Here is a 14078-nt window from a genome sequence, read left to right on the forward strand (position 1 = left end):
CCGGTTAGGCTTAATGCATTTTTAATTTATTTAATATTTAACAAAATAATTTACTGATATTCGGGACTAACAAGTTTTGTAACAATTTGAACTATTATAGTTTAATATAGGTAGTTAATATTATTATTTTTATTTTTTAAATAGTGCCGTGTTTGGAATGCAGTCGCAGCGTTTAGTGGACATCCGTATATTTTTGATTTGGTACGATTTTTGGTGTTTAGTACGATCGATAATTACCAGTTTACAATTTACCAACTGCTATTTAAATTTGTACTATAACATATCAAAACTATCAATGGACGATTATTTTTGCAATAGTTTGTGAGTATATATGAACTAATCGCTATATCTGTTTCAATCTCAAAAACAACAATTTAATATTATTTTATGTTTAGCCAAAAATCTGTACAACCGTATTATGAAGTATCTATAGTAAGTGAAGAGTATTAATATTATTTGAATCAGTTTAGTGTACCTATGCGTGCTCACCACGTATATTGCAAATTTGCACTGTACACGACATATCAATATATAATATTTAATTTAATATTTCTAAAAAAAATTTATTCGTCAGTATATTATAAAATATCTAATATATATAAATCATAATATTATATTTAATTTTATATTTTTCGTTCTAATAATATATTATGCTAATATGTACCTATCGTACCTATATGAAATACGTCTCATTTGGTTAAAAAAATAAGTGATTTACGTCACAGCTATATTTTACTAAACCAGATTAATTGCGTCCCTATATTGCTAATTTAGCCTAATAGCGATAACCAAAAGACACCACGAGGAGGTTGGCTATATAATCTTTCAAAAATTTAGTTTTGAGTTAGATACATTTATTATTAAGTACAGTATTGTTAATAATTTACATTATTTTATGTGTTTGAAATATCTTGGTTAATTCATTAATTGTATAATAAGTAAACAAATATGATTGTTGTGTGTAATATATTATAGGTAGGTATATAAATATGTATTACTGAACTATATTAATAAAAATTTAAATGAAACGGCTTTGGTCAATATAAATATTTTGTGCATTGCATAATACCTTTAAGTTCGATATCGTTGAAAATCTAACTATGCTCTTAGATTTTTCATTCATAAATCATAATAATAAATCCTCTTGCTTATTAGTTTTTATTTTGTATACGTATAAAAAAATCACGTAATTAATAGATTCTATTATAGATAGTTATGGATGAACAAATGTACGTATGCACGTACCTAATGAATTTCTTTAATATTAATTAATGTTACATCGTTAGTTGTTATTGTTTCTATATCATTATTTTTTCATTCTGCGTGTAAACGTTTTTATGGTTTTGACGAAATAATATCTTCCGTAGCTTTCCTCTTAAAGGTATTGCTAATTTTTTGTCGATTTATAAGTTTATCGTCTGGTTTTGAATGATTATATACTCTTTAGGTTGATCTGTGCTAAAATTATTTTTGCATTTAAATTAAGACATACATGATTTCAAACAACAGCTGCAACCTTGTACATAATTTTTTAAAGGTCTATGGAATCGAAATTTAAAACCATCAATTATAATTATTTTTCTCACTTACTAAAAAATCCTGTATACATATTGTGATTATTTAAAATAATAAGTTAGTATGACGATTGAAAAATTAAATCGTAAATAATAATCGTATATACGTAATTTTGGACAGCGTATTTACGTATTTACTATAATAGGTACTAAATGCATAAAGCGTATTAAATACCCATTATATATTATAATCAAACCCAATATATTCAGTAGGTATTACAAAAAATATTATTTTTAAATATTTGAGACAAATCTTCAATACCTTTTTCTTTTGAAGAGATACACCAACCGTTTTTAAGGAGTTAAATATAAGAAATTGTAAAAGCAGTTACTGCATACTTACTTTATGTTATAAACTACCTATATAGTATAAGAAATAAATATCATTATGCACGATAAACCAATATTAATCAGTTAAACTTTTTGTTAAATGTTTCTAAGATGGACGTCCAATCAATTAAAAAAAAACAAATTCATATGATTTTTATATTAATTTTCGTTGATTTTGTTTCGGGTTTAACATTTTAATAGCTTACCTTTAATAATTATAATCAATAGGTAGATAAAAATTCTAAAATTGCAGTATTCCAACATACAATCTTAAATGATCTATTGGAAATATCTATGTTATTAACAGTGTGCAGTTTATCTAACTGGGGAAATTATTCCATTTGTATTTGTATCGTCTGGTACTCCGGTATTTACTCATGTAAAGTCACTATTATGACTTATATATACGTTTCTTTAAATTAGTTGGTATTAAAAAAAAAAAAAACTTTAAATTTGATTTAATCATAATATTTCATTTAAGTTCAAAAGTGTATGTGTTTAATGACGTTTCTAATAATGATAATATGTTAAGCCTACAATCCTGTCGGGTTACTCAATGTTTGTATCGTTATTACTGTATGAGTGACTATAATGTTAACTTGCATATTTTTTTTTTATCTTATTATATACTTACATTTTAATTTTTTACGTGTGTAACTCGTGCATGTAATAATTGTAATACGCAATGAAATTTTTGACATTTCATATCATATGAAATTATAATGGTTATTTGAATTTTTAAAACCATACGATAGGTATTCGAAAAACTCCGTCACAGATTCCAAACAATCCAAACAATAGTACAAACGTGATACGATCGTTTGCTTCCGAGAATGCGCTATATGTATACGATCGGCGTCATCCGCGAAAACGCGATATTCCGTCATACTCCGCCGCACATAGTCACTAAACGCAGGAAAATGAAATTTGATGAAATTTTGTTTTTATCAAATTTAAATGGATTACGATTGAATGAACATGTTTTGAGTATTCAAATGATTGTATTGTTATTCGTTTTGTTTATTGTGACAGTCAAATGAGCGTTAACACATTTGTCAAAAGCGAACTAACCGATAGCTGCTGCGAATTTCGGTCTGTGCAATAGCAGTAATGTAATTTGTTGTAATTCGTAACAAAACTGATCATAATTTCAAATAATTATTTGCAAATTCTCATACGTACTATATTGTCTGTCATTACAATAATATTAAGTGAAAATAAAGACAATTGAGGCGTCATAGAGGGCGGAATACATATTATTGAGGAAAACGATTTCGTGTATGCGTTCATTTTTTATTAACGGTAGATAGCGGTTTTGAGCTATACCTTTATTTTAGTCACATTTTAAACGAATTATCGGTGCATTTATATATTTAAATGCAATTAATATGGATCAGTGATGTTTAATATATTAAATAATTATTGTATATGACCGTTTTCAAAACTCGATTTTCGAAAAATCGATATTTTCGCTTTTTTGAAAATATCAAAATTGAAAACTGCAATCGTCTTAAAACCGTTATTGCCTTTAAGATAGCTCTGTGAGTTCAAATTATTATCGCTTCTCGGCCTATCGGCTAAGATCAAAGTGTAGTATCTGTTCTTATCAGCTTAACATCTGATACACCTTTCATCGAAAGGTTCAAATGTTAAACTAATTTTTACAAAGTTTGGTGGAGATTTTGGGGCTTGCTCCTGCTCCACCGCGGGTTGACCCGGTATTGCAGTACCACCGGGAACGGCCCATTAAATCAAATATATATACTTATTATTAATATTCCAAAATTTTTGTTTTGTAGAAAATCAAAATCCCAAAGCCAAGATTTTGATAAATTTGACATTTTCCGTATTTTTGGCGGAATTTGGATTTAGCGTTTATTATTATGCATGTCGCTATATTATTACTATGAGTATAGAAAATACATGTTAAAACTACAATATAACTATATACTGTACCTATTTAAAGATCTTGTATGTACGATTTATATGAAGCGTGTGTTGTACTGCATCATTTTATTTGTGATTAAATATTTAATTTTATTAATATTGACTATTATTATAGTGAGAGTGTTTGATTTGTCATAAAGATAAACAATAAATAATTGCAAAATTGTATTACGATAGCATTTTTGTATTTTGTAAATCGATGTGCATTGCGGCCTGCCGTGTGTACATCATACGATTATGACCTCCACTACGACTACGACGGCTACGTGTACAGAGTTTGGTAAATAGACTGCTCATTGTGTGAGCGTCGCGGTAGTATTAGACGGAAAAGTAGTGGGACGAGCGCTATTAACGTGATTACATGAACATTGTGCGTGTACAAAAATTAATAACTATTCATTAAATAATTTTTAATGTATTAAGAAATTAATGATATTACGATGATCAAAATTTAAAAACTGAATACAACAGCTTTATTTTGCATTTCTGTTATAAAAAAAAAACTCAGAATGTTTGAATGTTTATTTTATGTTTTTTCTTTATAAAAATTAAAATCTCTCTTAAAAAAAAAAAACAGAAAATGTGAGAATGATTTTAGTAAAAAAAAAAATTTTACATTCTGAGTTTTTTTTGTAATAGAAATGCAAAATTAAGCTATATTCTACTACGTTATTACAATTTCTTGATCTTCTGATTTATTTTTAAATTTAATTTGTAGAAATACTAGGCAATAGAAAATATTATATATGTAATACATCCTATATAATATTAGGTAATAGAAACCTATAGGAAAACAATTTAACTTTAGAATATTATTATTACATCTTAACGATATTGCAATTTAAGGCAGTAAAATTAGATTCTAAACTTTATTTTCCTATGGAGAATTTATTTTTTAAACATTAGAAATCGAACTATAATTTAATCGAATTACGTGTTTACTGTTTATTAAAGGATCATGTGAATGTGTAGGTAGCAAGGTAGTATACTTATTAGAATATCTATATCATTCCGTAGTATTTATTTTTATTTTTATGGCATAAAATTTTTTTATTATTAGTATTAAACTAAAATACTAGGTATAAACTTCTATACATAAAGGAATAATGTGTTTCTTTTTTCATAGAAATATATTGTATTTATTGCATTATCAATATTTAGTTTAATAGTTAGGCAAATTAAACTTTTACAAATTTAATTCAATACGATGTAAAAATGTAGACTAGGGCCTGTTGCATTTTCATTTGTTACTGATCTTGAGAAAATGTAAGGTATTTATATTCATTTATTTTATAATATTTAACTTGAAGAAAAATAAATCTATAAATCGTTATAATGTACTTTATGAGATATGGTATAAATATAATGTGTATACTATTTAAATTAAATTATATATGTTTATTGACAAAATATCTGTGCCATAGTTTGTGTTGTGGAGAAATAGAGTATTTTTAAAATGTATCATCTATTGGTACATGTCTCGTAATCATGACTACTGTAAATATAAAATTAATACGTTTGAGTTGGTATAGAGTTCAGCTCAACACTTATAAATTTATAATATATTCTTCAAGCTGAAAATCCTGTAATAGTATAATATTAATGTAAAAACAAAGTTTTATAAAGAGTTTTTACTTATTTTTAAAATTTCAATTATGAATTTAATAATTGTATAAACACTTGTAAAAAGTCAAATAATGTATTTAATACTGAATCTGCGGTGTTTTTACTTTTTTGTAGGTTTTTTTCGACTGCATTTCCACTAATATTGTTACATATATGTAAAATAAATTTTTTCAATTTAATTTGGAGTGAATCCTATTTAGGAATACTAGAAATTAAAAAAGTTATAATGGTTGGTAGTTGGTATAGATTTTGAAACATATTGCATTCTAGATAAATTATTATATTCTTTGATTGTATTAATACCTTCAATATAATAATATATATTACACTAACTTCTTTATTAACATGTTTTAGTTTTAATATATTGTTTAGATCTTCACTTTTTTAATTTTTAACAAACATTCTTTTAAATGAAGTTTTGAGATGATAGACTTTAAAAGTTATATTTCCTTCATAGCATCACTGGGCTATTTATATTAATTCATGTTTATTGAAGAATATTTGATATTAATGATTTTTTAAATAGTTCACGTACAGCCTGTAGTTGAATTGTATGCCTCAGTGCCTCATTAATGTTTAACCCTGGTTTTTGTCTTTTCAGGGCACAGAGTTGAACACTTGAGATTACCAATTTTCTGTGCATAAGATAGAGACATCAATAAAAAAACTAATGTAATTTTATTATTAATACATTATTAAATTTATCAAATGTTTGAAATGCATAGTATGTTTCACATATATTTTACACAGATACTGGTAACAATTAACAATATGTTACAAAAATAAATATATGGTGCAGATGTATGTGGAAGCAGTCAGCATCTTAGTTAAGTGATTGAGAAAGAGATTCTTGGAAAAGTTCTCTCCGCCTACTAACAGGTCGCCTTTTCGATCATTCTGCCGGTGCCTCAATTGATGCTCTTTGGAAACAGAGATGTGTCAGCATTTCATCTTTCTTATAAACAGCATAAATACAAATATCGCTCTTACAACATGGACCCGGGTTGAATAACTAACGTTATCAATGATGGTAATGGACAACTGAAACTATAATCTTGATGATAGCTGTCAACTCGTTACCCATGACCAAGTTTGAAAACAACGTACAGTATTATTTGGGCCACCTTACAACGTTAGTTAGTAGAAATACTTTGTAAAAGAAGGATAGAAAATGATGTTGGTGAATAGTTTTTACATTGGATGAACCTGGACATATGAGTGTAGTCTCAAACACCTAGTAGTATCAACACCGTTGTAAGCCCGGAATAATATACACCTACATATTTTAGTTCGTTGTTGTAAGTAACAAATAGACCGAAACAATTACATGAATACCAATAATACAATAATTAGTAATTACCATATATATATATATATATATATATTACACTGAATATAGTAAAATAGAACAATATTAATAGTTTCTTTTTGAAGTAATAATTAGGGCTTCGACTTAGTACTGTTAGTATATTACAATATAAAATATTTTTTTATTAAAAAATGAAAAAAAGATGTCTCGAAAACAAATTGCTGGAAGATAATTTAATTCAAGTTCTTCAATCTCCAGTAAGATACATTTTTAAAATTATTTGTGAGCAGTATATGGTGAATCAATTTGAACTTGCGCAATATTGAAAAAGGGTCTTACTGGTCAAGACGTTAAGTGCATTATTTACCGCGTATATATAAATTCTTCAATCTTTTAGATTTTTTTAAATATAAATTTTGAAATGAATTATGAAAATTTTAAAATATACAGTTTACAATTTTCATAACCCAAATATAATATAAAATTCTAAGATTCACTAGATAATATTTTTACTTTTAAATTTAATAATAGGTCAATAATCTCAAATATTCAACATCACAGAATTGAATATTTCATTCAGAGTGTACGATTTGCTATATTATGTGTAATTAGACGAAGTAAATACATGCAAGTATGTCTTCTTATAGTTTTATTTTAAGTATAAAAGTTTTTAAAACTATATAAACATTATCTATAAGATAATAAAAAATACATTTGAGTTTTTTTTAACTTATATATTTCAATTAATATTTTTTTATGCAAATATATATTCTATATACATATTATGTGTTTGTCAACTGTTAACATTAAAGTCCATTCACTTGTTTAACCTAATAGTGAACTTTTACAATTTTTATTTAATTATTTTGTTAATATAAATTTAAATACATATTTATGGTTAAATTTAGCGTTACATCTGTACCTAAATTTTCTGACAGTTAAAGTCAAGTACAGTCAGTTAAATACATCAGCTTAATTTTTGTCAATAAATAGTTATACATCACTTTTACTAAAGAATATAAACATTTTGTATCAATAAGTAAAAATTAATTTATCATGTGTTTAATATTAAGCTAGGCCACAGAACCATGTGGATGGTTCAAAGCTGCCTCTTCCATCATTGTGGAAGATAAGCATAATGCTTATTATTTATATACATAAAATGACAACTAAAATCTATGCAAGTTAAGAAATATACTCAATAGTAACCAATTTTTCTTAAATTCCAGTCAGATAAGACCAATCTATAATTCTTATAGAGCCTATTTTATTTAAAACTGGAATAAAAGTCTGCTGTAGAGTATGTCTAAACTTAATAGGGTATAGTCAGAATCGGAAATAAAATTTAATATAAATATTGTGGGACAATCCCCCAATATATATTTATATTAACTTATCAATATATAATACTATTTATATGACAAAAATATGTTTTTCATACATCAATGAATGTGTGACAATGTAATATAAAAGTGAAATTGTATAATTTTAAAAACAAAAAGTACTAAAATAAATATTTATAATTATAATTTAATTAATAAGTTTATATTTATTTTTAAAAATTAAATTGTATCAAGATACAAATTCACTATAATTTTGAGTCAATGTTCTTAAACTAACACAGTACAGTAATATAATTAAATACCAAAGTACATCAATTACTTCATGATTACGACCATAGGCGCAACCTGGGGGGCTTAAGGATGCTTATCACACCCAAATTTATTTTATTGAAATTGCGCCACTGGTTATGACAAGTAAACAGTCTTTTATGTTAACATATACATACATTCATACATAAATATACATATATATATATATATATTTATACACATACATATATATGCATATTAAAATTATGACAACACATGATTTGTTTATGAAAACAAGTAACAAATACAAATTATATAATGTTGTATAAAAATAAAATATTTAACTGTCAAAAGTACAAAGGTAACCTTTTAGAAATAATTTGGATATAATACAAAATTTAACAATGGCAATAATAAAATGAATAAAGGCACTAAATATTTAACAAAGGCTGTTGGTACTATGATATGATAATGGTTGTTTCAATAGTTAACCATTATATTTTTAAAAATATCGTATACCTAAAATATACATTATACCAATGAAATTACTAAGATGAAACTGCTCTGCAATTTGATTGGTTTTTTGAAACAAAACTTTTAGCTTGTGACCATGTATTACATACCAAATGAAACAGCTATAAACATTTTAATAATAATTATTAAAATATGTAAGACTAATTTTATATTAGTACTGTGTAGTATTACTTTTTCAATCCATTCGTCATCAGCTAATAATCGATTTAAAACAGTAGTAGTGTCATGAGTTAAACCATTACAGCTATTTTCATTTTCAGCGGTAACACGTTTGCAACATTCTTTGTAAATATAATATTTAAGATGTTCAAGACTATGCAAGATAGTTAACTTGTCTGCGCACTGAGCGCTAGAACAGCAATGAAATCGCTTTACTGGCATAACCTAAGCAAATTACAAAATTAATTTAAATTAGTAAAAAAAATGTAGTAATATATTGTTTTAATATTTACCTTAGAAAATGTTATATTAGAATCAATATTTTTTAACGTCTGAGAATTGTACTCCGTACCAGATAGACATATCTCAACAAACTCTTTCTGTTGTTTCTTCATGAATTCCTGATTGCCACATACTAAGCAGCGCAAATTCATGTTATTTTTTGATTTTTCATTTAATGAATTAATTTCCATATTTGGATATTTTGCAATAAGTGTCCATACATTTTCTACTTTGGATAAATCTGTTACTGAATCTTTTAACGTTGTAGAAGTTATATTCTGCTTCCAAGTTTGTGTAACTGTTTCAATAGCACTGAGGTTGCTTAAAAAGTACTCATCTATAAAAACAAAAACATTAGTTTAAGTTATTATTTATGAAGCATATTAACTATTAAAATCTTACCATTCTCTCGGTAAATTTCTTCCAAAAAATTTGAGTCCAGTGCTTGTGATGCTAATGATTGGATATACACATCAAAATTGGTACGTAGCATCACGCTCTGCTCATCAACAAAAGAGTTTGTAGACAAATTAGAATTTATAGCATCAACTTTTAGCTTAGAGATGTGGTTATAAGCTGAACTAACAGTCTTGACTATAGAATTATTTTGATCAGGTTTTTTGTCATTGTCAGTTATTAATTGTACCAAAACTTCAATAGTTGATGATTTATTTGGAATGACATTATCACCATTATCAGTTGCAATAATTTGAACATCAACTTGACGGTACATATTATAATGTGATGGACTCCAACCTGTGTACTAAAAAATGTCATCAAATATATTAATGACGTTTACTTTTGTTTTTACTTAATTACTCACAGTTGATACACTTTTGTACATATTATTCTCATTGCATCGTGTAAATTTTTGTAACAACGATTTTCCATCAACTCTCCATAAATGTTGCGGATACACATGTTCATTATCCAAAAATTGACGTTTTAGGGCAACAAATGTACCAGACTACACAAAATGTATCACAAAATAAATAAAAATAAACCATTTAAATTGGATGCACTACCTTAAATATTGTTGAGTCATCTAGATGATCATTATCATTATTATTATTATTATTGATTGAAGACGAGGTTGATGGTGAATGACCAATATTTGAATTTTGCTCTTTTGAGTACTTTTTATGACGACTATTGATTGAATTGGAAGTTTTAGATATATCATTATCGTCATTATTTGGTATCCAAGCTGGATCAACATCGGAATCAGTATCTGATAAAGCATCATTATCATCTACATCCAATTCACCATTTAAACTGCTAAGCAATTGTTGAGATTTTTCTTTAGCCAAACGGTGAGACAATTGTCTTGTAGGCTGTTGTATATGATATGTTTCTAAAATTAAAAAAAATAATTAGACAAATGTAATCAATAATAATTCATGATTTTTGCATACTTTGTTTTTTAATTGGTACAACAGAATTTGTTCGTCTTTTTTTTACGGTGCCATTATTTTTTTTTTTGTTAAAAACATCTACTTTATTTTTTATCACTGATGTTGCTGTTGCGCTACTAGATGCTTTTGAAGAAGATATCCACCATTGATCATGTTCGTCATCTGACAACCAACTGTTTTCACCATTACTACCATCACTTCTGTCGTCACTTATCCCGGCTATTGATGATGAAGTTTTAGGCAATGGAAAGTACCGCGGATCGTCATCTGTTGTTGTTGTTGTAACATTATTTATCTTCTTAATATCTTCACTAGAACCGTTACGAGATGTCTGTTCAGTTGTTGGTAAAATCTTTGGTTTCGGTAAAGGTACATAGGGCTTAGATATAGGTTTTGGTGAAGATGATGCCAGTGGTGTTGATAATTTTTTTAATTTATCATTACATTCATCTTCTGGTTTTTCAGTCATACTTGTACCACCATGTATAAACTTGATATAACTATCAATAAATGAAGGTTTTTGATTAATGATATTTAATGGTTTAACCCTAGTAGTAGTAGTTGTATTAGTAGTTGTAGTAGTAGTGGAGTCATCACAAAGATGACTCAATTCCTCTTCAATGTTTGGGACGACAACATGTGGTAAAGATGACGTTCTGTTATCGTCATTTACAACATAACTCCCACCTTGCAAATTATTGGTAAAGTCTTGAAAAATGTTATTATGTTGTCTTTGATTATTACTTTGTGTTCGATTGTACAATGATAATGATGGGCTAGTTGTGGTTAGGGGAGTGACAGTAGATGAAACCATTGTAGTTGTAGGACTGTAATATGTTGGATTTACTGATGACACAGTAAAATTATTATGATGGGCTGGTTGTGAAATATGTTGATGTTGATGATGAACACTAGTCGGTGGTGGTTGAACATTAAACGTTTGAACTGTATTGTTATACTGTTGGTGATGGTGTTGATGCAGTGATGGCGGCTGATGAAATACCCCAGAAGAAATATTTCCCGTAAAACATGATGAAGTTGATACAATGGGTGGTTTTTGATGGTCCAAATTCCAACGATGGTTGCGTTGGTGCTGCTGTACATCTAAATATGTATTTCCATTAGCAGAAACAACAGTTAAAGATGTAGGCGTAGGTAACATTTTGGTATTACCAGTGACAATATGCTGCTGTAAATGCGGTTGATTATGATGCTGATGAAGATGTGCAGGGGGTGGCTGACGTCTATTAAAATATTGATCGCTGTAAGACGATGATGGGTCAATTACGGCAGATTTAGGCAACTGCTGGAGATGCTGGTGCTGATGCTCGATTAAACATTTGTTACCATTACCTAATAAATTTGTTGGTGAAATTGTTTTACTATTGTCAGTAGCCAATAACCTAGGCTGTTGGTCAATCATTTTTTTAACACCATAACAATCAATATCAGTCTGCATGGATTGTAAATTTTTAACAATATGCATAGGATCACCACGTTGGACTGGAGTCCCCATTAATAAGATATTGTCTAATTGCTGTTGAGGTGTTTGGCTAGCAGATACTGTACTATCGAAATGGTAGTATTGTCTGTCATGATTATCAGAAGTCTTTGATTGTAATGGTAAAGGTTGGGCTTGGTAATAATTATTGTTCGCTGTAATGTCATTCATCACACCATTGGTCGTTGGTACTGCTGTACGAGTAATAACAGACAAATAACCTACTTGCTGAGATGCTGTTCTTGGTTGGTAACGTTGTTCATATGGTTGTGGAACGTATGCACTGGACACCACTGGCAGACTTTTATCTGAAATACTATTGACAATTTTGATTCTATGCTGAGGCTGTGGTTGTGGCTGCGGTTGTGCCTGTGGCTGAATGCTGTCGTATTGTTTAATTTTGTTGCTGAGATGAGTAGGTTCAATGTAAAAACGCTGTGAATTAATAACTGGTGCAGTTAATATTTGTGCGCCACTAGTGTTACTAGTGTCCATAATAGGTTTAGAAGATTGCGGGCACGGTAGTTTTCTGTGCTGATGACGTTGATGAGTATTGTGTGGTACCACACGTTCGTGTGGCAATATACCAAAAGGACTCAACGCCATGCCAACAGAGGTAACATTCGAAGTGGGCATGACTATAGGAGCAACGGAAACAGGTGCTGCAGCAGCAGTAACTAATTGATGTGGTCCATTGTGCTGTTGAAACTGTGGTATTACTCCTGAAGTCGTGACAGTTGTCGTTGATAGCATTAACTGAGGTGATGCAGGCAACATTGCACCAGTCTGAGTAGAATGTATCAACGATGACGGTACTAAAGTCGGCGGTGGCGGCGCTACTAGTATAGAAGGATATTGGTGATGTTGTATGACGTTGCTACCGTTAGTGCAGTGTTGCAACGGCATTCTATGAATGCCGTTATGACACAACCCAGTGGTTTTCGTATTGCTCGTAATGGTCGCCACCGAAGGCCTGGCTTGCGACAGTAGGAGTCCGACAACGGCCGAGGAAGTAGCATTGGCAATGGTGGACACTGTAGTGTCAGTGTTGCTGCCCATGATAGTAGAACGACCAATAGATTCCATTTGAACGCGATATAACGACGGTCCTAGAGCATTTTTATCGAACGTATGACGCGCGGAATGCAAATGACGCGGATAATTATGAGATTAAATAAACTAGACGGCGACAACAGCTACACGATAAATACAAACATGGACAACGATGCATCGTACAAAATTAACGTCAAAACTTATTATAACATTAAACGTATATAATGTGCGTGCACATATATTATAACTATTGTATATTATGATATTATATAATAATTATTATCGTGTGTGTGAGCGCGTATGTAACGTTTGTTCGTCCACCGGACCGTATTAATAACGCGGTGGCAATTAAAAATAAGTAATAACACGCGCACAGTCGCACACACACATACGTACAAAAGACTAATCACTAATCACAGTGTACGGTATACAAAACGCACGGCGGCAGCATCACGAAACACGACGCGGTGCGCACACAAAAAAATTATAATATTAAATACATTTTATTATTATTATTATTATTATTATTATTATTATCTAAATAATAATATCAACCGATAATGAAAACGAGTCTTCTGCTGGTGTTGCGACGGAGTGTGTTGTGTTGTGTGTGCGTGCAGTGGCTCCGTGCGCACGGTGTGTAATAATCGAGTGGTTGTCGCGGACGGGGGAAACGGAGGCCGATGATAGTGTGGAGGAAACGCGCAACGGTGACCACGCCGCCGATACACCCGCCGCCGGGTGGAGGTAGAAGTC

The 14078-nt window shown here is 29.3% G+C and overlaps 1 protein-coding gene and 1 non-coding gene across 3 annotated transcripts; one reads left to right on the forward strand and one right to left on the reverse strand.

Moving 5' to 3' along the window:
- Window positions 1-3461: 3461 nt before the first annotated feature.
- Window positions 3462-3656, forward strand: LOC113559502. Its single transcript, XR_003406002.1, has one exon. It is a non-coding gene; the product is annotated as a U2 spliceosomal RNA (small nuclear RNA).
- A 3844-nt stretch (window positions 3657-7500) lies between these two features.
- Window positions 7501-13797, reverse strand: LOC113557069 (myb-like protein O). Of its 2 annotated transcripts, XM_026962360.1 has the most exons (8): window positions 10769-13797; window positions 10379-10707; window positions 10177-10320; window positions 9940-10116; window positions 9756-9852; window positions 9365-9690; window positions 9084-9296; window positions 7501-9013 (listed from the first exon to the last, which is right to left on the reverse strand). In XM_026962360.1, the coding sequence occupies exons 1-8, from the start codon at window positions 13353-13355 to the stop codon at window positions 8927-8929; spliced, it is 3960 nt and encodes a 1319-aa protein (XP_026818161.1). In that variant the 5' UTR covers window positions 13356-13797; the 3' UTR covers window positions 7501-8926. The 2 variants fall into 2 exon arrangements, with proteins under 2 accessions (XP_026818161.1, XP_026818160.1); XM_026962359.1 differs by having other exon boundaries at window positions 9756-10116; window positions 10769-13795.
- Between the last annotated feature and the right edge of the window lie 281 nt (window positions 13798-14078).

The sequence above is a fragment of the Rhopalosiphum maidis genome, chromosome 3 (genome assembly GCF_003676215.2).
Source record: "Rhopalosiphum maidis isolate BTI-1 chromosome 3, ASM367621v3, whole genome shotgun sequence".
NCBI lineage: Eukaryota > Metazoa > Arthropoda > Insecta > Hemiptera > Aphididae > Rhopalosiphum > Rhopalosiphum maidis.